At 56.1% G+C, this 21,576-nt stretch overlaps 1 protein-coding gene and 1 pseudogene across 1 annotated transcript; one reads left to right on the plus strand and one right to left on the minus strand.

The window, feature by feature from the left end:
* The first annotated feature begins 328 nt into the window (after positions 1 to 328).
* On the plus strand, positions 329 to 20,600 carry LOC103306433 (B-cell receptor CD22-like). The gene is made up of 5 exons (XM_065578799.1): positions 329 to 370; positions 18,519 to 18,587; positions 18,875 to 19,216; positions 19,704 to 19,976; positions 20,345 to 20,600. Exons 2-5 carry the CDS (start codon positions 18,548 to 18,550, stop codon positions 20,506 to 20,508), a joined length of 819 nt encoding a protein of 272 aa, XP_065434871.1. The 5' UTR covers positions 329 to 370; positions 18,519 to 18,547; the 3' UTR covers positions 20,509 to 20,600.
* Positions 6,443 to 6,613, minus strand: LOC112060225 (U2 spliceosomal RNA; annotated as a pseudogene).
* Positions 20,601 to 21,576: the final 976 nt, after the last annotated feature.

Consider the following 21,576-nt stretch of genomic DNA (forward strand, 5'->3'; position numbering starts at 1 on the left):
CCTGGGGGGCAGAGAATAGACACTAGGGCTACCATATGTCCGGATTTCCCTGGACATGTCCGGCTTTTTGGTCTATAAATAGCCGTCCGGGCGGGATTTTTAAAAATCTAAAAATGTCCGGGATTTCCCCCCAGTCGGCTATTTATAGATAGAAAAGCGGCGGCCAAGCGCCGCTGGGCAACCAAAGCCCCTTCCCGGCTCCCCCCATCCCCTGCAGCCTTACCATGCTGTCCGGACCCGCAGCTGTCTTCCCCCTCCTCCCCTCCCCTGAACGCTCTGCCCCCTGCTCCTCCCCCTCCCCTGCTTCCCGCGAATCAGATCTTCGCGGGAAGTGTGAAAAGAAGCAGGGGCAAGCGGGAGGCAGCAGCAGGTAAGCTGGGGTGGGGGGGTGCGCGAGGAGGAGAGCTCTGGGGAGGCGCGGCCCAGGCCAAGCGGCGCCTGGCTGCACCAGCGGCTCCGGCCCAGCTCGGGCCCCAACACCCCCAGCCCGGACCCGGCCCCCAGCACCTCTGGCCCCAGCAGCGCCGGCCCAGCTCGGCCCCCAGCACCTCTGGCCCCAGCAGCGCCGGCCCGGCTCGGGCCCCAGCACCTCTGGCCCCAGCAGCGCCGTCCGAGCACCTCCGGCCCGGCCCCAAGCCCCGCAACCCCGGCCGAGCGCAGCCCGATTCCTGGGCTTTTTAAAGCTGGCCCTGGTCAGGGGACAGGGAGGGGGGGTTGGATGGGTCAGGAGTTGGGGGGGGGGCTGTCAGGGGGGCAAGGGTTTGGAGAGGGGTTGGGACAGTCAGGGACAGGGAGCGGGTGGTTAGATGGGTCTGGGGTTCTGGGGGGGCTGTCAGGGGGCAGGGGTGTGGAGAGGGGTCGAGGCAGGCAGGTAGCAGAGGGGGTTGGATGGGTCAGGAGTTCTGGGGGTCCTGTCGGGGGCAGGGAGCAGTTGGATAGGGCATGGGAGTCCCCGGGGGTCTGTCTGGGGGCAGGGGTGTGAATATGGGGTGGGAGTGTGGATAAGGGTCGGGGCAGTCAGGGGGACAGGTAGGGTCGTAGGGCATTCTCAGGAGGGGGCAGTCAGGGGACAAGAAGCAGGGGGGCTTAGATAAGCGGTGGGGTCCTAGGGGGCAGTTAGTGGCAGGGGTCCCAGGAGGGGGCAGTCAGGGGACAAGGAGCGGGGGGGTTGGAGGTTCTGAGGGGGGCAATCAGGGGGTGGAAAATGGGAGGGAGTGGATGGGGGTGGGGCAGGGGTGGGGCTAGAGTGGGGCTTCTCCCCCCCCCCCCCCCAGTGTCCTCTTTTTTGCTTGTAGAAATATGGTAACCCTAATAGACATGGTCCTGGGCACCGCATCCAACTGAAGTGTTAAGTGTCACAGTGACCCAAGGTGTGTGTATGGGGGGGGGTGTTGGTGTGTGTGTGTGTGTGTGGATTTATGCACGTGTTTCTGTATGTCTCGGGTTCTGCAGGGGTTGTGTCTGGATGGGTGTTTGTGTAGCTGTGGGGGGGATATGTGTGTGTGTGGCTGTGCAGGTGTGTGTGTTCATGAGGCTGGATTTGTGCATGTGTTTGCATCTGTTAGCGGTTGTGTTAGTGTGTCACTGGATTTGTGCAGGTGTTTGTGTATGTTAGTAATAATGTGTGTGTGGCTGGATTCATGCATGTGTTTGTGTATGTTTGCAATTGTTTGTGTGTGTGTATGCTCTGCTGCCCTCTGCCTGCAGCAGCAACAACCACTTCTCCATGTGTCACAGCCCCCATACCGTCAACCCCGGTGGCGATTCCACCATCCTACAAGGGCTGGCTGGCCTGATCCTTCGCAGTGGCATAGCCAGGTTCTAACATGAGGGGGAGCGAACACATTAAAAAAAGGCACCACCCGACATATATAATTAGTAATTACATACTTTTAAATTTGTTATACATATTTATTTGTACTTAAAATAAAAACACTTTCTGACCTTTCCTTGCTCATCCCTCCCATTTCCATTCCTTGTAGGCGTTCTCCAATCACCTGTTTGAGATGCTTGCTCATCCAGCTTGGTCTGCAACTCTTCCTTACGAATATTTTCCCCTTGCTTGGGAGGTAGGCTTAAGAGAGCTTCTGCAGCTTTGATTTAAAGTAATTCCGAGCCACCTCCACCTTCAGATCCTTGAGTTCTTCAGTCCAGTCCGCTTGGTGGTTCCCTACCTAATTCCCTTCGCTTTTTAAAGTTTGCCCCTTTGAAATCACGGCCCCTAGTTGCAGAGCTCTTTTTGTTTATCCTTCCATTTAATTTAAACAGAATTAGCTCATGATCACTCGAGCCAAGGTTGTCCCCTACAACCAGCTCTTCCCTGAGGTCCTCACTGCTCACCAAAGCCAATTCTAAATGGCTCCACCTCTTGTTGGTTCAGTGCCTATTTGATAAAGAAAGCTGTTGCATCCAGGAAAATCTGGGCCCTTCTATTATTAGGAGCACATGTCCTCCACTCTGTATCTGGGAAGTTAAAGTCTCCCACAATCACACAATTCCGAGCAATATTTTATTTAATTAAAAGCATTACAAAGGTTTCTCTCCCTCTCCATATCCAGATCAGATCCTGGGGGCTTTAGCACATGCCAGTCACTAGCCCAGGGGAACCCCTCTGGTAGCTTTCTTCCCCCAACTGATTTTGGCTCAGACTCTTTCTTATCCATTCCTTACTTCTCATTTCTGTACAGTCTGCCTCCTCATCAATACACATTGCTACTCCAGTGCATCATTCTCATCTTCGCCCCTTCTTTCACAAACAGCCCCTCGGCCTCGGCGCTGCCTCCCTCGTTTGCAGCTCCCCCATCTTCCACTCCTCCCTGCCCAGGCTGTTTCTGGGAAGCCTTCCAGCAATGACCTTGGTTCTGCTCCACCTCAGGCTTGGATCAGTCTCTCCGGCTGAACTCTAAGGGTATGTCTACATTGCATGATTCCCAGGCTGAGCAGATGGACTCATGCGCGCTTAGCTTGAGCTAACGGGTGCAGACATTTGGCATGAGCAGCAGTTCGGGCTAGCGCCCCTGGTTGCCCACTGGGATCCAAGCTCAGGTGGCTAGGCAGAGCTACACCATCCCCAGAACTGTTCTTAATGCTAGATCAGCTTGAGCTAACACGAGTCTCCCCGCTGCAATGGCTAGATGTGCCCTACACTTCTTGGGGCAGAGACATGCCTCTAGCCCTCCAGCTCTGTTGGTTACAAAGAGGTTGGGGGTTCAGTGTGTGTCCCCCTCCTAAGCATTGAGCTCAAGGCTGGATGCTGCTAACTGGCAAACTCACAAGGCAAGTGGTACAACTCAATTTGTATTTTTTTTTTTATAATTTCAACAGATAAATTGATTTTAAAAAAGTTTAAAAATAAGTTTTCATGGTTGTGCAAAATGATAGGGGGGAAATGCTTAAAATCATTTTTATCTTCACAGTTGCAGGAAATTGGGGCGGGGGGGGGTCAGGCAATATTTATTTAACAGTCGGTGCTGACATTCAACAAGTGAAAGCTTCATAAACCGTTAAAACACCCGTTGGCAACATCACCTGTCAAACTATACAAAATGTCAAGAGCCTTAAATCAAACTCTGAGAAGTGATCAAGCTACCTTGCCGGTCAGTTTCAGTTATCAGCAGTGGGGGGTTTTGGGTCAGTTTGTGCATGTGTGATGAAATCTACGATTACTGACATTTACCGATTTGAGAAAAAAAATCTAATTTTTCCTCATGAGCAAGAGCCTAGAAGCATCATGGACAAACATCTCTAGGAAGCTGGTTTTCCTAGTGGTCAGAAAGCCAGAGTCCAGCCCAGCCCAGGTCGTCACCCCGGGCATTGCAAACTCTCACACGTCCTCCCTAGGAAGACTGTAGGAAGGTTTGTCTAATGCCTAGGGTTAAGGGGATCTGCCGGGAGCCTCTTCCTCCTCATCCCCGGGGAGCCAGGCAACCAGCTGAAGCTGCCTGCAGCCCCGGAGTGAGCGAGCAGGGCTGGGGATGGGGGAGGAGGGCGGTGCGGAGCCGAGAGCAAGCTGGCAGCCGCACGCAAAACCCGGCTCCGGACTTCGAGTCTGAAGCCCAGTGCTGGCTGACAGAAAGGCGCAGCTTTTGGAAAATGTCCTCAGGGGAAGCAGCTGCTTCCCCTGCACCCCCCTTAGCTACGCTACGGATTCCCTTCGCCCATCTGTGGAGTGTGATGGGGGCTGCAGCTCACCCCCTGTGGCGAAGGAGGGCACAGGTGTGGGGCGCTGGACTCCGATGCACCTAGAGGGCAGCTCGGGTGGGGTGGGGCTGGGCAGGGCCTGTGGTTTCCGTTCTGCATTGCCTGGTGCTGGACCGTTGCACAAGCCCCAGCCATGCCGCACAGTGTGCCCCGAGAGGGAGTGGGGGGCCAAGCAGATGATCCAGCACCAGGGGGGAGAGGATATGTGGTTGGGGCGAGGTATGGCCTTGGACTGCACTGGGGGAGTGCAGAGCAGAGGTGACACCCCAAAAACCTGCAGCAAAGGGATGGACAGATGGAGGGGGTGGGGTGGATAGAGGAGGCAGCAAGCCTAAAAACTAAAAGGGGAGCGGGGGGGGGGTCTAGTGGTTGTGTGTGTGTGTGTGTGGGGGGTTTGGTGGTCAGAATTGCTGGGTTTTATTCCCAGCCCTGGGAAGAGAGTGGGGTCTAGTGTTTGGAGTGGAGAGGGGAGGGGCAAGCCAGGACTCCTGGGTTCTCTCCTTGGCTCTGACTCTCTCTTGTACAATCCCTTGGCAATTACCCAACCCGCCAGCGTGTTGGAGCGAGGGGATGGGGTCGGGTTGCAACAGGGCCCAGAGTCCCGTGCCACCCCTTTGTTACTCAACCAGGGGCAGGGTGGGGGATGGCCTGGGAGACCCGCTAAGAAAGGTGCTTCTGGTGGGTTTGTGTGTGGGTCACGCTGCCCCCTGCTGGATAGACCATTCTAGATCAGACCCATGGGCCCCCTTTATCCCAGTCTCAGCCCGGGTCAGCCCCTGGGAGCCCATCCCACTGTCGCCACGGCTATATCTGTTGGTCTCTTGGAAAGGTCCATTCCCATTGGTAGCTGTCCAGTGGCAGTGAGTTCCACGGGCCTCGGCACATGCTGTGCAGAGCAGGAGGTCCTTGTGTTGGGAGCAGTGGGAGTGAACTGTGTGTGGTTGTGTCTCTGAGCACGATTGTGAATATTCTGGTGTGTGTGGGGGTGATTGTGTGTGTGGCTAGGGGTGTGATTGTTTCTCTTTGAGGGGTGGGCTAATGTGTGCCCCAAGTGTGTCGTATGTGAGTGTCTGGGATTGTGTGAGTCCCTTTGTGCATCAGCGTGTGTGACTGGCTGTGTGGAGTTGTGGATTTGTGTGTGGTAGCTGTGGTCTGTGTGTGTGTGTGTGTGTGTGTGTGTGACCTGCTGCAGGATACAAAGTCATGCAAAAGCATTTCCTACCAGTTAGCCCAGCAACACACTGACACTGATACAAACACAGTGTCACACACACACAGAGCAGGGCTCAACCCCTCCAGCAGGGGGCAGCAGGGACACACACATCTCCCTAGGGCCAGCTTGGATGAGTTCCCATCACAACCCAGCACGGTGCCCCACACGGGTTTTGAGCAGGAGGTTGGACTAGATGACCTCCTGAGGTCCTTTCCAACCCTGATATTCATGATTCTAAGTAACACTGTAGGAAGAGGATTTATTGTTGTCCACTTAAATATTCATGACAGCTTATAAGCAGCATAATACATAAAACATTATTGAGGCATGCAAATTACACAAATACTGCATTTGAAACTGCCTGCTTGTTTTAGGGAGATAATTTCTTACCCTGAGTACAGAGACAAATACAATTGCAAAGGATTGTTGCTTGGGATGCACTGATTCAGAATGATGGTTCCCATAATGGAAGAGGCACATCTTTTTAACAGGGTCACCATGGAACCCCATTTCTTAGTGTGCAAGCCATCGTTATTGGGAAGTCCTTTGCTGGCAACATTTGCAGCGCTGACTCACAGTCCTCTTCTAAGGGCTTGATCTTGTTTTACTGAAGTCAGTGGGAGTTTTACCACTTGTTTTCTTGGATCTGGACTGGTTCCATACTGGAGCTCCTGGAAGAGTCCTCTCTCCTCCATGTGATCTCACTCTGCTCCCTGCGTGACAACAGGAATATTTTCACAAGGGGAAAGGAATGGAACAATTCTCTCCTATGGGGACACCGATGAGAAACACTGACAAAAAGCCCGCACTTCCGTAACGCACGAAAACCAGCCTCTTCAAAATCTTATGAAACAACAGTAGAGTAGAAATGAAAAAAGAAACTGCCAAAATACGTAAAGCCTTATCACGAAAAGAAAACAGACACAGTAATAGAAAACAACACAGCTGAATGTTACGAGCACTGACACAGCACATGGTTTTTTTGTTTTTTTTTCTTTCTGTTTTTTGAACCAGCATGTTCTCCCCAAAGGGAAATACACCATACCTGGAAGTACTGCAATACCAGATTGATGCATGGAGTGGATGGAGCAAGCTCCTATTCCATCTCCCTGTTGCAAAAGTCCATTTAATATAAAGTTCTTACATCAAGAAGATATCAGATATTAAACTGATAAGAACAGATATAACTTAGAGAATTTTTTCACTTCAAGGTCCTAGAAACACAGACAAGGTTTTCATCTCAAGGCCAAAAGACCAAAAACATCAAGACAATTGATCACGGCCTTGGATAGACCAATAGACTACTGACACTTGACCAGAGCCAAGAAGCGATACCTTTCCTCGGAACAGCGCGCTCCCCTCGCGCTCCCATTGCTTTCTATATCACCAAGACCTGCTTTCATACCTTTGTAGCTAAGGGTACATCTAGGCGGTAAGCAATCGATCTTCTGGGATCGATTTGTCGCGTCTTGTCTAGATGCGATAAATGGATCCCGGATCGATCCCGGAAGTGCTCGCCGTCAACGCCGGTACTCCTGCTCCGCGAGAGGAGTACGCGGAGTTGACGGGGGAGCCTGCCTGCTGCGTGTGGACCCACGGTAAGTTCGAACTAAGATACTTCGACTTCAGCTACATTATTCACAAAGCTGAAGTTGCGTATCTTAGTTCGAAGTGGGGGGTTAGTGTGGACCAGCCCTAAGTGGCAATCGCTGCCTCGAAGTGACTCTGATACAGTCACTCAAAGCACCAACTCTCCACACTGAATTCTGCTCCCACACAGAGAATTCTCTCCGCCCGCTTCCTTGGGCTCAGCCGGCTGCTCTGTGTTGCCGCCAGACATTGCTGATCTGCATAACCCCGCCCACTGACGTGTGACGCCTTCCCTCGGTGTCTGCTACACTCCCTGCCTGCAACAGACGCTGTGTGCCACGTGCTGCCGGAGCCCCGCTCTCGGAACCAGCCCGTCGGGGCGTGTCCCTCCGCCACTGCTCCAGCCCCCGGCCCGCGCCGTCCCTGCCCTGCGCTCCCCCCCGCTGCTGCGCTCAGCGCAGGGAGCCGGGCAGCGAGAGCTGGGCTGTGGATCAAGGGGAGTTTTCTGGGGGCGGGGGGTGTGCAGGGGCGATGGAATTTCCGGTCCCTAAAAGTGGGGGGGGGCCACCAGCGCCGGAACGTGGCCGCCCCCCTTCCTCCAAGCCCCCTCCCTCACGCTTTGCCTTCACCTGCAGGCCCCGCCCTTGCTCCGCCCATTCCCCCAATCCCCATCCCCGCATCGCCCCTTCCCCGATGCCTCACCCTCGCACCGCCCTTCCCTCCTAGTCCCCGCCCTCACGCCTTCCCCGAATCTCTGCTCCCACGTTGCCCCTCCCCCTAAACCCCGCCCATTCCTCCAAGGCCCCGCCCTCACACTGCCCCGTCTCCTGAGTTCCCCCCCTTGTGCTTCACTGTCTCCCCGATCCCCCACCCTCACACCGCCTCTTCACCCGAATCCCCGTCCCCACACCGTCCCTTTTCCCGATTCCCCAATCCTGCACCGCCTCTTCCCCCGAGTTCCCGCCCTTGTGCTTCCCCTTCTTCCTGAAACCCTGGCCCTGCCCCGCCCCTTCCCCCAAGGCCCCATCCCCACACCAACCCTTCCCCCAAGACTGCGCCCCCACCCCGCCCCTTTTCCCCAATCCCCCGCCCTCACTTGCCTCTTCCCCCAATCCCTGCTCCCAGATTGCCCCTCCCCTCTAGGGCCCGCCCCTGCACCGCCCCTTCACCTGAGGCCCCGCCCCTGCACCAGCCCTTTCCCCAAGACTCTGCCCTCGCACCGCCTCTTTCCCCGAGTCCCCATGGCCACGCTGCCTTTCCTCCGAGGCCCCACCCCCGCGCTGCCCCCTTCCTGTAATCCCCACCCCTGCACCGCCCCTTTCCATGAGGCCCCGCCCTCGCACCGTCCATTCCTTCAACGCACCGCCCTCGCACCGCCTCTTCTCCCCAAGGCCCCGCCCTCACGTTGCCCTTTCTACCCGAGCTCCTGCCCTTGCCCCGCCCCTTCTCCCCGAGCTTTCACCCCCGCGCCGCCTCTTCTGCGAGTCGGAGTCCCCACTGCCACGCTGCCCCTTCCCCCGAGGCCCCGCCCTCGCACTGCCCCTTCTCCCGCCGGCCCTGCCCCCGCGCCGCTTCTTCCTCCAAGGCCCCGCCCTTGGCCCGCCCCTTCCCCCTCGGCCCCACCCCTGCACCACCCAGCGACCCAGGAGCAGGCAGGACCGGGGAGGCGGGAGGGCAGGAATCCGGGCCCAGCCTCCTGTTCCCGGGTGCCCTCGGGCACATCACTCAGTCTCTCTGGGCCTCAGTTCTCCCGGCCGGGACATGGGGCTGGCGGCACTTCCCACTCTCGCCCGAGCCTGGGAGGGGAACTACCCTGCGGATTAGGAAGATGCTCAGATACTGGGGTGATGGGGGAGGGGCGCAGGGGGAGCGTATTAGCACCATCGTTTGGTATATGGAGTCTGTTTGGAAACAAAATATTTCCCTGAAATCATTCCCAAAACCTGTATTCAGCGATAACCTTGGAACAGACAGAGCATCGCGTTTTTTTTCCCATGTAGCCAGCCCCCAACCTGGCGCCAGCTCCCAGTTCTGCCCCATTTCTCCTACTGCGACCCCATCTCACCTCCTGGCCCTGGCTGGGTGGCCATGGGCCCCTCGTGGCAGGGGGCTGTGCAGGGGGGGTCTCCTTGCAGCCAGGAGAGGGTGTCTGGTGGGTGCTGTCACCTCTGCCAGAGACCCACAAGAAACCCACTAGCTTCCTCCTCATGTGGGGAGAGGCTCCTACTTTCTGACTTGGGGGTGTGTGTCAGGGGCGAGTTTCCGTGATGTCAGAGCCCGGGGGAAGGGGGGGGGGGATCGAATCATTACTCTGAAGTGGCAGGGCAACCTCCCTCCCTGCCCTCCAACCCTGCTCAGATTCCTCTAGGGGGGTGGACTGGGATCTCTAGGGAGAGAGACACAAGAAAAAACAGCTGCCGCTATGGAACCCAGGAGTCCTGGCTCCCACTCCCCCTGCTCTAACCTCTAGCCCTCCTCTGCTCCCAGAGCCAGGAATAGTACCCAGGGGTCCTGGTGCCCAGCTCCCACCCCACTCTGACCACTAGATCCCACTCCCCTCATCATCATCATCCAAGCTGGCCCTAGGGAGATGTGTGTGTCCCTGTCGCCCCCTGCTGGATGGGCTGAGCCCTGCTCTGTGTGTGTGTGTGAGAGAGAGATACTGTGTTTGTATCAGTGTCAGTGTGTTGCTGGGCTAACCGGTAGGAAATGCTTTTGCACGACTTTGTATCCTGCAGCAGGTGACACACACACACACACACATCCCTCCACAACTCCACACAGCCAGACAGTCACACACACTGATGCACAACGGGACTCACACAATCCCAGACACTCACACACGACACACCAGGGGCACACACTAGCCCCCCCCTCCAAAGAGAGGGACAATCACACCCCCAGCCACACACACAATCACCCACACACACACCGGAATAGTCACAATTGTGCTCAGAGACACAACCACACACAGTTCACTGCCACTGCTTCCAACACAAGGACCTCCTGCCCTGCACAGCATGTGCCCAGGCCTGTGGAACTCATTGCCACTGGACAGCTACCGATAGGAATGGACCTTTCCGAGAGACCAATAGACACAGCCGCGCCTGTCATAGATTACAAGCCCATATCCGGTGGCCAAGCTAGAACACCGTTAATTCTGCCCCCTTTGTACATTTCAAGCCCGTATCTGGTAGTGGAGCTAGAGCGGAGTTTTTAGAGGGAGGCGCCCCATCTCAATGCAAAGACTCCAAGGGCTGCAGAATCTGCTCCATCCCTGGGGAAAATCTGCTCCTTATTTCCAGTCTGGATTTGTCTGGCTTCATCCTCTGGCCATCAAGTGTCGCTCTGCATTTGTCAGCTGGGTTAAAGAGCCCTCTGCGCCCCCAAATCTCCTTCCTAGGGGGGAGGTGGGGGGAGAATGTGGGGGGTTTTGTAATCATTTGATGACTCAGTTTCCCCACTTGCTTGGGTGTGAAGCTCCCCATTGGGCGTGCAGGGCTTAACTTCTCCCAGGGGGAGTGAGACAGAGCCAGATGTCAACTAGGCCTGCCGGGGCTGGAATCCGGAATGGGAGGCCCAATGCCCAGAGCACATTCTGCAAAGCAGCAGGCAGAACAGGGGGTCTAGGTGTGAACTGCGCCTGGCAAAGATTTACATTGGTGGCTGCTCAAGGCAGGGGGGAAGTAGAGCAGCCAGCATGTGCCAGGCGCTCGTAATTCACCCAGCTAGTCCTCGCTCCTCCACTGTGGACTCCCGCCACCGCCCTGCCCAGGGGGCCGGCTTCCAGCGCCTGCTTGTGACCTTTCCAAACCAGCCTCTGCAGGTTTTGTCCCAGGAATCCTGACTCCCAGTTCCACCCCCTGCTCTAACCACCAGACCCCACTCCCCTCCTAGAACCAGGGATAGAACCCAGAAGTCCAGACCCTGCCCTCCCGCCCCACACACACTAACCACCAGACCCCACTCCCCTCCTAGAACCAGGGATAGAACCCAGAAGTCCAGACACCCCGCCCACACACACACACACACACACTAACCACTAGACCCCATTCCCCCTCCTAGAGCTGGGATAGAATCCAGGAATCCTGGATCCTAGCCCGTCGCTGTAACCACTAGACCCCACTCTGCTCTGAGAGCTGAGAATGGAACCCAGGAGTCCTGGTTCCCAGTCTGCCTATCCCCTACCCCCCACCTCTCACCACTGGCTTTTCTTGACATGTGAAGATCAAACCTGGTGCCATTAAGAGCCAGGAAGTCTTTATCACAGTTCCTTTTCCTCCTGTGAGCCCCAGCCCCTGCCAGCCCAGCACACGGGCTAGTGGGTTACAAATCCCTGAGCAGGGATGTTTGTCTATCTGCCGTAGCCCACTGCCTCCCTGGTTACTGTCGGACGGGGCTCCCAGAGGCTAACGCAGCCCCAGGGCCAGGGTAAGTGCTGTGCTCCTGGGATCTCACACTCCCGGGAACTTGGAGTGTGGTTGTGTGTGTGTGTGTGTGTGTGTGCGGGGAGGGGGAGAGACAGAGGCTGTGTTTAGAGTCTCAAAGCATCTTAAACTGAAACGGAAGGTGTTTCTCTTAGGGCAGGTCTACACTACCCGTCTGAATCGGTGGGTAGAAATCGATCTCTTGGGGATCGAATTATCGCATCTCGTCGGGACGCGACAATCGATCCTCGAATCGACGCATCTACTCCACCAGCGGAGGTAGGAGTAAGCGCTGTCGATGGGGGAGCAGCGGAGGTCGATTTGCCGCGGTCCTCACAGCGGGGTAAGTCGGCTCCGATACGTCGAATTCAGCTACGCTATTCGCGTAGCTGAATTTGCGTGTCTTAAATCGACCCTCCCCCCCATAGTGAGGACTTAGCCCCAGTTTAGATGAGCTAAGATCAAGCGTAATGGTCCCGCACCCGCAAAGCCACGCGCCGACTGGGGAAGCGACTGGGCTGCCGCTGGGAATGGAGCGAGGAACGGCAGGAGCTGGGAGTCCTGATACCGTGGATCGGAACGGAGGACAACACCATCGTCACCCCCGGAGCCAGAGGTGTGCTGGAGAGATCCCTGAAGGCCGCCGTCCACGCGCTCTACGTGGACACCCTGAAGAAAAAAACGGATCAGGGTAAGGCCTTCGAGGTGACCAGCAAGTGGGACTCCAGCAACCACTTCCTCCCTACGGGCAGCTTCACCCAGTTTGCTCACTGGCGGTTCATACACCGCACCCGGCTGAATTGCGTCCCCCTCAACCGAGCCATCCGCCATGGGAACCGGGACAAACGCTGCAGGAAGTGCAGGTACGTCGCTGAAACCCTGCCCCATTTCCTATGCTGCTGCAAGCCCCACGCCAGAGCCTGGCAGCTGTGCCACAACGCCGTCCAGGACCGCCTAGTGAAGGCCATCGACCCGCGCCTGGGAGAGGCCACCGTCAACCGCGCCGTCCCCGGCACTGACAGCCCGCTGCGCCCAGACATCGTCGTCACGGACGAGGTTGGAAAAAAGATCATCCTGGTCGACGTCACGATTCCGTTCGAGAACAGGACCCCGGCCTTCCGTGAAGCCCGAGCCCGCAAGCTCGAAAAGTACGCCCCCCTGGCTGACACCCTGCGGACAAAGGGCTACGAGGTGCACGTCGACGCTCTGCTCGTCGGGGCCCTGGGTGCCTGGGACCCGTGTAACGAACGCGTGCTGAGGACCTGTGGGGTGGGCCGTCATTACGCACGGCTCATGAGACGCCTAATGGTCTCGGACACTATTCGTTGGTCTCGGGACATCTACACGGAGCACATCACCGGCCACCGCCAATAGTGGGAGTGAGCCGGGGAGACCTCGTGCACCCACAAGGGGGAAGAGACCTAGAAACCCCCCCTGCTGGACTTTATCCCCTGAGCCCTGAACCCACCGAACCTAACTGAATCCCACCACGTGAGGGTCACCCCATCCCCATTACCCAGCCCACTTACTTATACCCATGACTGTCTCTACTCTCTGTATGAGTGATGGACCCTCACCGCTTGTCGGCTGTATCTTGATCCCACCCACCATTTACCCCCCCTCCATTGGGGACATTGCAGTCTGTATATATTATGTGTGCTGCCCAACACCAAAACACCAACATACCCCTATACTCTGTATGTTACCCCCAATGACCAATAACTGACGCTTCAAATTTTCTGTATTGTTTATTTTTCAAATATTATCTAATAAACTTTTAAATCTGTTCTTATCAGTTGCCCCACCCCAGAGGTGGCTGCATCTTAGCGCTGGGCGAGCCATCCCCCTGGGGCATTATGTGCGACTGTTCCCCGGCTGCCCTGTGCCAGAGGTGGCTGCAGCTCAGCACCCGGTGAATCATCCCTCCCTGGTATTATGTGTGGCTCTTACCCAGCTGCTCCACCCCAGAGATGGCTGAATCTTAGCACCGGGTGAGCTGTCCCTGCCTGGTGTTATGTGTGGTGTTTCCTGGCTGCTCCACCCCAGAGGAGGCTGCATCTCAGTGCCAGGGGAGCTGTCCCCGCACAGCATCTGTGTGCAGCTGGTAACTGGGTTATATGGTGTTTGGACGAAGGAGTAATTGAATTTTTAAATATAAGATCTTGTAGGTTTATTATTAGTTATTATTTGCACTGTAGTAGTGCTGAGCCCCACGCCCGGGTAAGCCCCCCAGTGTGCTAGGAGCTGCGCAAACACAGGAATACCGCTGCCCCGCTGGGAAGTGGGAGCAGAATCCAGGGCTTTGTAGGTCAGTTACCCGAAGGAGGAGAAATTAGCACCGTGGCCGCTGGGTATATTCTCAGCGCAACTTGTTTCTTTGCTGTATGTGCACCCGTCCTGGACACAGGGCCGGTGCAAGGAAGTTTCGCGCCCTAGACGAAACTTCCACCTTGCGCCCCGCCCCCAGCCCTGTGGCAGCTCCCCCCCTCCCCCCGCCTTGAGGCGCCCCCCCCCACGGCGGCTCCCCCCCAGGGAGCCATGCGGCAGCTCCCCACCCCAGCTCACCTCTGCTCCACCTCCTCCCCGAGCATGCCGCCCCCGCTCTAATTCTCCTCCCCTCCCAGGCTTGCGGCGCCAAACAGCTGATTGGCCCTGCAAGCCTGGGAGGCGGGAGAAGTGGAGCGGCGACCGCGCGCTCGGGGAGGGGGCGTAGGAACACTGTAAAAAAAAATTGGGGGCACCGCTTTTTGGTGCCCCCAAATCCTGGCGCCCTAGACAACCCCCTACTTTGCCTAAATGGTAGCACCGGCCCTGCCTGGACAGACGTGGTTGTAAACAGCATCCAGGGAACTCCTTCTGTGGGGACTCTCAGCAGAAACCACCCAGGCCAGGTTCCCAGGGGGCAAATAACTCTCCATAGACTGAGGGGTTGAGGCAGCGAGCACCCCAGAGAGAACTAAAGTGCAAAAGCAAATGAAAAACAAATTTCTTCCAAAACCTTAACAGTTGTTTGCATACTAAGGACAAATTGTAATAGCACCACCTGGAGGCTTCTGCCAGAACAAAGATAAGGAGCGCCTCATGTGCCATGGAGACTGAATTCCCCCTGGGGTCTTTGCTGAGCCATTCTGTACTCCATACTCCTCCCCCCTCCTCCCGCTAATGCTCACCTTCCCTCTAGGGGGCAGAGGAGAGCTCAGTCCCTATGGCCCGTTCAGCGAGCGAGGGGCTGGTTAACGCCATCTGGGGTGTGGATTTTGTGCTTCAGACACATTTGTTAGGAACAGGTCTGAGATGCTCACAGCTCACTCCACCCAGCCGCCTACAAGGGAAAAGTCCCTTTCCCCTTCCCGGATCTAACCATTAGATCCCACAATTCTCTCCAAGCCAAGAATAGAACCCAGGAGTCCTGACTTCCAATCCCCCCTGCTCTAACCCACTGAATCATAGAATCATAGAATATCAGAGTTGGAAGGGACCTCAGGAGGTCATCTAGTCCAACCCCCTGCTCAAAGCAGGACCAATTCCCAACTAAATCATCCCAGCCAGGGCTTTGTCAAGCCTGACCTTAAAAACCTCTAAGGAAGGAGATTCCACCACCTCCCTAGGTAACCCATTCCAGTGCTTCACCACCCTCCTAGTGAAATAGTGTTTCCTAATAGCCAACCTCCCCAACTGCAACTTGAGCCCATTCCTCCTTGTTCTGTCATCTGGTACCACTGAGAACTATCTAGATCCATCCTCTTTGGAACCCCCTTTCAGGTAGTTGAAAGCAGCTATCTAATCCCCCCTCATTCTTCTCTTCTGCAGACTAAACCATCCCAGTTCCCTCAGCCTCTCCTCATAAGTCATGTGCTCCAGACCCCTAATCATTGTTGTTGCCCTCCGCAGGACTCTTTCCAATTTTTTCACATGTAGTGTGGGGCCCAAAACTGGACACAGTACTCCAGATGAGGCCTCACCAATGTCGAATAGAGGGGAATGATCACGTCCCTTGATCTGCTGGCAATGCCCCTACTTATACAGCCCAAAATGCCGTTAGCCTTCTTGGCAACAAGAGCACACTATTGACTCTTATCCAGCTTCTCGTCCACGGTAACCCCTAGGTCCTTTTCTGCAGAACTGCTTCCTAGCCATTCGGTCCCTAGTCTGTAATACTGCATGGGATTCTTCTGTCCTAAGTGCAGGACTCTGCACTTGTCCTTGTTGAACCTCATCAGGTTTCTTTTGGCCCAATCCTCTAATTTGTCTAGGTCCCTCTGTACCCTATCCCTACCCTCCAGCGTATCTACCACTCCGCCCAGTTTAGTGTCATCTACAAACTTCTGAGAGTGCAGTCCATGCCATCCTCCAGATCATTAATGAAGATATTGAACAAAACCAGCCCCAGGACCAACCCCTGGGGCACTCCACTTGAAACCGTCTGCCAACTAGACATGGAGCCGTTGATCACTACCCGTTGAGCCCGACAATCTAGCCAGCTTTCTATCCACCTTATAGTCCATTCATCCAAGCCATAATTCTTTAACTTGCTGGCAAGAATACTGTGGGAATACATTGGACCTCCATTCTCATCCCAAAGCCAGAGATAGGACCCAAAGTCCTGACTACCCGTCCCCCTGCTCTAACCATGAGACCCCACTCCCCTCTCAGAGCCAGGGAGAGAACCCAGGAGTCCTGGCCCCCAGCCCCTGCCCCTGCCCTAACCTGTAGACCCCGCTCCCCTCCCAAAGCTGGATAAAGAACCCAGGAGGCCTGCTTTCACCACTAGCAAGATCCAGACAGCAGATAATCGCTGGCCCCTTCCGCCTTCTCTAGAGATCCTGTTCTTAGAATTGTTGTGTCACATCAGATCTTCCGAGACATCTCTGGCCCCAGTAGGGGAGAGAGAGAAGGCCCCAGCTAGAAGAACGGTGTATCACAGTGGGGGGCCAGCCCCCTGGGACACTGGGTGAGCCAATCATGTCCAGGCTGGGGGGCTGTACCCTGCTTAGCAGCGACTCTGGGATGGACCCAGGTGTCCTGGTGGAGCCAGATGGCCCATGAGCTCCGTGGGCGATGCTCTGGCTAAGAGGGTGAGCGTGACCCTGGGCTGGAGACGCAGGGGAATAGCGAGTAGGAGCAGTGATCCCTGCTCGACGTGATATTGGGAAGACTGCGCCCAGCTCTGGGGGGCCGCACGTCAAACAGGGTGTCCGGAAATGGGGGAGGTGTCAAAGAAGAGCAACGGGGACGATCCAAGGGCTGGAAAACCTGCCTGAGAGCCAAGCACTGAAGGAGCTCGATCTAGTGAGTTTAACCCGGAGAAGGCTGAGAGGGGACAAGATCCTGGTCTGTCAGCACCTCCCTGCTGGTGGGGGGAAGGTTTCGGGGAGCAGAGGGCTCGTTAACCCAACAGACAGGGGCAGAGTGAGAGCTGACGGTTGGGGGATGGAGCGAAAGAAATTGAGACTGGGAATAAGGGGCAGATTTTCCCCAGGGAGGGGAACTGACCCTGGGAATCACTGCCCCAGGGACAGGGCAGAGTCTCCAGCCCTTGGAGTTTTTCTATGGAGTTCGGATGTCCCTAAAAGCACTGCTCTAGCTCGACTATCAGCTCTGGGCTGGAAGCCGGGATCCCTGAGGGGAGGTCTCCAGGCTGGGCAGACTGCCTGGGCACCACGGTCCCTTCTGGCGTTAAGATGGGCAGATCAATGAACGTAGCAGTAAGCAGCTGGGCTGGGAGCGTCTCAGTTCTCCTCGGCGAGGCAGGAAGCTGCGATGCTGAATAAAGCTAAACACCGCGCGGTCGTTCTTACAATTTACCACATGTGTTACGGTCACGTCTAGTGGCCCAACTAAGAACAGGGCCCCTTCGTGCCAGGCACTGCCCAGACACACAGCGAGAGACAGGCCCTGCCCCAGCTGAGATCAGGGCCCCTTTGTGCCAGGCGCTGCCCACGCACAGCCAGAGACAGGCCCTGCCCCAGCTGAGATCAGGGCCCCTTCGTGCCAAGCGCTGCCCAGACACACAGCAAGAGACAGTCCTTGCCACAAAACAATTGAAGGCTAAAGAGACAAAAGTAGGATTTGTATCCACCTTGTACAGGTGGGGAAACTGAGGCATGGAGCGGAATGGCTTGCTCGTGCTCACATGGGGCCCTGTGGCAGCGTTGTGTAGCCCATAGAACTAGATTTAGCATTTATTTGATGGGGCAGTAATGCAAGCAACCCACAGGCCTGTCTCCTGTGAGACGCTGGCCTCAGCAGTTAGCATAAGGCTTGGGGCCTATGAACTTTGGCACAGATAAATGGCCCAACCATGACCCCTAAGTTTTGGGGACATGGGAACAGAGCGTTTAAGGGGGAGCTTTGTCCACAACGACACCAGGAACAGGAACTAACACCAGCTTGCGGATAGTATAGCATGGGACCATCGGCAGCTGACTGACCACCAGAGAGCCATGACCTATGGGAGAAGGGCCCCCAGCACTGGTAGTGGGAGGAGATACACATAAGGAAGAGGGGAGACACCCCTACAGAACAGGCATTAGGCAGGGTGATGTCAGCGTAACGTCATGTACAAATCGCATCCCAGCCTGCGGGCAGGAGAAGAGCGCGATGTAGCCCTTGGGAAGTGCCGGGGTGACGGCCGGGGTGATGACGAGGAAGGTGATGGTGAGGAGGAAGATACTGGATTGTTCTGCACGGGACGGTTCAGAGGGACACGCTGCTGTCTCTCTATCTACCTCGCTGGGCTGGAGCCTTTGTGACTTTGCTAAATGTGCTAATAATTCTTCAAGTGCGAGTGTCACAGCTGTGCCCATCGGGGCTCCCAGCTGAACCCCAGTTTCCATAATTCTGGGCCTGACCTGGGGACACAAACCTGTCAAACCTCACCGGGATCACTGGGAATTCTGAAGTAATCAAGAGAATGAATATGCGACTCCTACATCGGGCTCCAGCTGTGACTAGATCTGAGATCTCCTGCCTTACCCCACAGCCCAGCCTCTCTCTGCAACCCGTAGCCTTTCTGGGACACCCTTTGTGCTGAAAACGTTTTCATAGGAACCTTTCCCGGGCCCAAATCCAGTTCCCTTTTCTTGTAGGTCCCAGGTCAGTGTTCACCCTGGAGGAGATGGAGGCCCTGCTGCTGCTGGCCCTCTCCATCCTGACCGGTGAGTGGTTCTGGTTGCGCTGGGGCTGGGATGCAGTAACGGGGATGAACAGGGAGCCGGGAACTTGGGAGACTCTGTCATGGCGACGGCTCCACCTGCCAATGCTTGGAATCCAGCAGGGGGCATCTGGAACGTCTGGGGTTCAGTTGCAACCTCTAGGGGGCGCTGTGCTGCAGAGAGCGGGGGGAGGGGAGGCTCTCCTCTGGCAGTCAGGGCTGGCCCCGATGTCCCAGGGCAGGACTAGGGAGCATGGTGTTGCAGATAGCAGGGTGCTGCTTCCTCTCCAGATGCCGGCTGCCAGGACTGGGGGGTGACCCTGCCCGTGGGCCCCCTGACCGGATGGAGCGGCTCATGTGTGACGATCCCTTGCTCTTACACCTACCCCGAGGGGCAGCTCGTCAGAGCCGTGACCTGGAGCCGGGACAAGGAGAGAATTGTGCAGCTCACCGCAGCAGCGGGGCAGGGCTATGACAAGGCCGAGCGCGCCCAGTTCCTGGGTGACCTGCACCACGACTGCACCCTGCGCCTCAACCCGCTGGCACTCGGCGACGGGGGCGCCTACTCCTTTGAGTTCCAGACCCAGAGCCAAAGCTGGAGAAGCCCCCGAGCCGTGTGCCTCACGGTGTCAGGTAATCCCCGGCTCCTCTTGCAGAAACGGTTCACCAACAACCCAGCCTGGCCCGGTGTGGCATTATGTGTGGCTGATCCCCAGCTGTCCCACCCTAGGGGTGACTGCACCTCAGCGCCCATCGAGCCATCCCCAAGGACGGTTGCTGTACACCTCTCATAACAGTTCACTCAAATCAAACGACCACTCTGCAGAGCTGTGAAGAAACAGTGGAGTCTGGTAGTTAGAGGAAGCCTAAACTGGAGTCAGGACTCCTGGGTTCTCTCCCAGCTCGGAGAGGGGAGTGGGATCTAGTGGTCACAGCCAGGGGTGCTGGGAGCCAGGACTCCTGGGTTCTCTCCCAGCTCTGGGAGGGGAGCCTGGGTCACACCCCCACCTGGTCTTGAGGCCGCTCTCAAAGAAGGGGCAGTGGCTGGTGACTGGAGGTGGCTGTGCCCATGGCCGTGCCCCCAGCAGTGACTGGCTCCCCCCTTACCCACCCTACACAGAACATCCCTGCAGGGTCAAATATAGCATGGTTAGGGCCCCCAGAGCCCTGAACGGCAACTTGATCTGCTCCATCTCCGAGCGCTGCGCCTCCTCCGGCCTGCATTGGTACGACGGAGCCGGCGCGCGGATCCTGGAGGAAACTGAAGCTGGCAAAAGCAATAGCGAGCTGAGCATGCGCATCATCTGGCAGCACCGGGGGGCGGCGCTGGAGTGCCGGGTGCAGGGCTACTGGAATAGGTGCCTCCCCAAAGGGTCCCAGCCTCCAGCCACAGGTGAGTTGCATTATGTACGGGGCCTTCCCTTTCTAGGGGGTGCCAGCTCCCATCAGGCCCCAGGGCAGGGGCTGGCTGGGGGGCAGGGAATGGGTCAGGGGGCCTTTCCCCTCTATCAGGCACTGACTCTAATCAGGTCTGAGGGCAGGGGTCTGGCTGGTGCTGGGGGTGGGGAATGGGATACGGGACCTCACAAATGGGAGGGGGCGGGGCCCTCCTTATGCCACCACTTGGATATGGGAGCGGGGCTAGAGCACTGGGGGTGGAGCCATGGAGCCTCTCCGCCCCATGCCATGCTGCGCCTAAGTCCCCAGCTGCCATCCCACGGGGGCTTCATTAGCTCATATCTCATTCCGCTTCCTCTGCAGCCCCCACTGTGGTGCATGTGGTGGCCACCCCAGGCCCTCATCGCAGCACGGGGGAACCCCTGTCCCTGATGTGCCGGCTGGACACCAGCGCCTATAGCGGATTGGACTTCTCCTGGTACAAGGATGGCGAGCGGCTGGGATGGGCACAGGTGTTATACCAATAAAAACGAGCAGGATCTTATTAAAGGGGACAAGATAAAGATGCCACATTTATTATAATTTGATTTATGACCAATAACTAATATTTTAATCCTTATACACACACATTATACCTAATACCTACACACACACACACACACACACACACACACACACACACCAGATGTTCTGCAGCTGCTGCATAGTTACCAGTCCTGCTTGAGTCTGTGGCTTGAGTTTGCAGCTTGGGTTCGTAGATTGTGGCGGCTAACTGGCCAGGAAAGCCGGGCACAAGGACGAGCTGGGTCTCTGTTGGGCATGCACCGATGCCCTTCCATGTTGGCAGCAGAATGTTACCCTCCTCCAAAGTTTTCCATCTCACCCATTCTTTTTGTAGGCTTTAGTTTGAATCCAGAGTTTAATAGGTCTTGCTGTGTCACGCTGCCTCCAGGTTTGGTGATTGATCACCTGTCAATTGCAGACATGACTTTCAGCCTGGGACCTGGCTTTGATCTTTCTTCTATTGTACCTTTTCTTTTTAGGGTGGATTCTTCTTACTTTGTTAGGGCTCTTGTCTGCATCTTCAGCCGTTGGTGTTTGAACTCTATTTAATCAGGACACGCTGGGCTGGAGGTTGATTCCATCATCCATCCATACCTCATTCACACATCTAAACTAAACCAATAAGATTACAGCAGGGTTTGCAAAAATGAAGGTTGCAGCAAGCCCTTACAAAATGGAGTAAGCGTTTTAAAATGGGGTTTGAATTACAATATGGCAAACAGTGAACAGAAGTTACAATATAGACAAGTATAATGGATGGCAAACAGTGAACAGAAGTTACACTGTAGGCAAGTGTAATAAATGGTGAACAGAAATTACAATACTGAAACAGTGCAAGTCTCAGTGATTTAAGCAAGAATTGGATTGATAGTGAAACTTACAAAGGCAGCTGACTGAACAGCTATGGCTCGTGGAACTAGCTTTCCCAGGCGTCCAGGTGGCTGATGGGGGAGAGTATCAGTGTGAGGTGCACAACACCCTAGGGAAATCCACCTCCCTGCCACTCTCCATCACTGTTGTGTGTAAGTACT

Source organism: Chrysemys picta, unplaced genomic scaffold, assembly GCF_011386835.1.
Source record: "Chrysemys picta bellii isolate R12L10 unplaced genomic scaffold, ASM1138683v2 scaf3, whole genome shotgun sequence".
NCBI lineage: Eukaryota > Metazoa > Chordata > Testudines > Emydidae > Chrysemys > Chrysemys picta.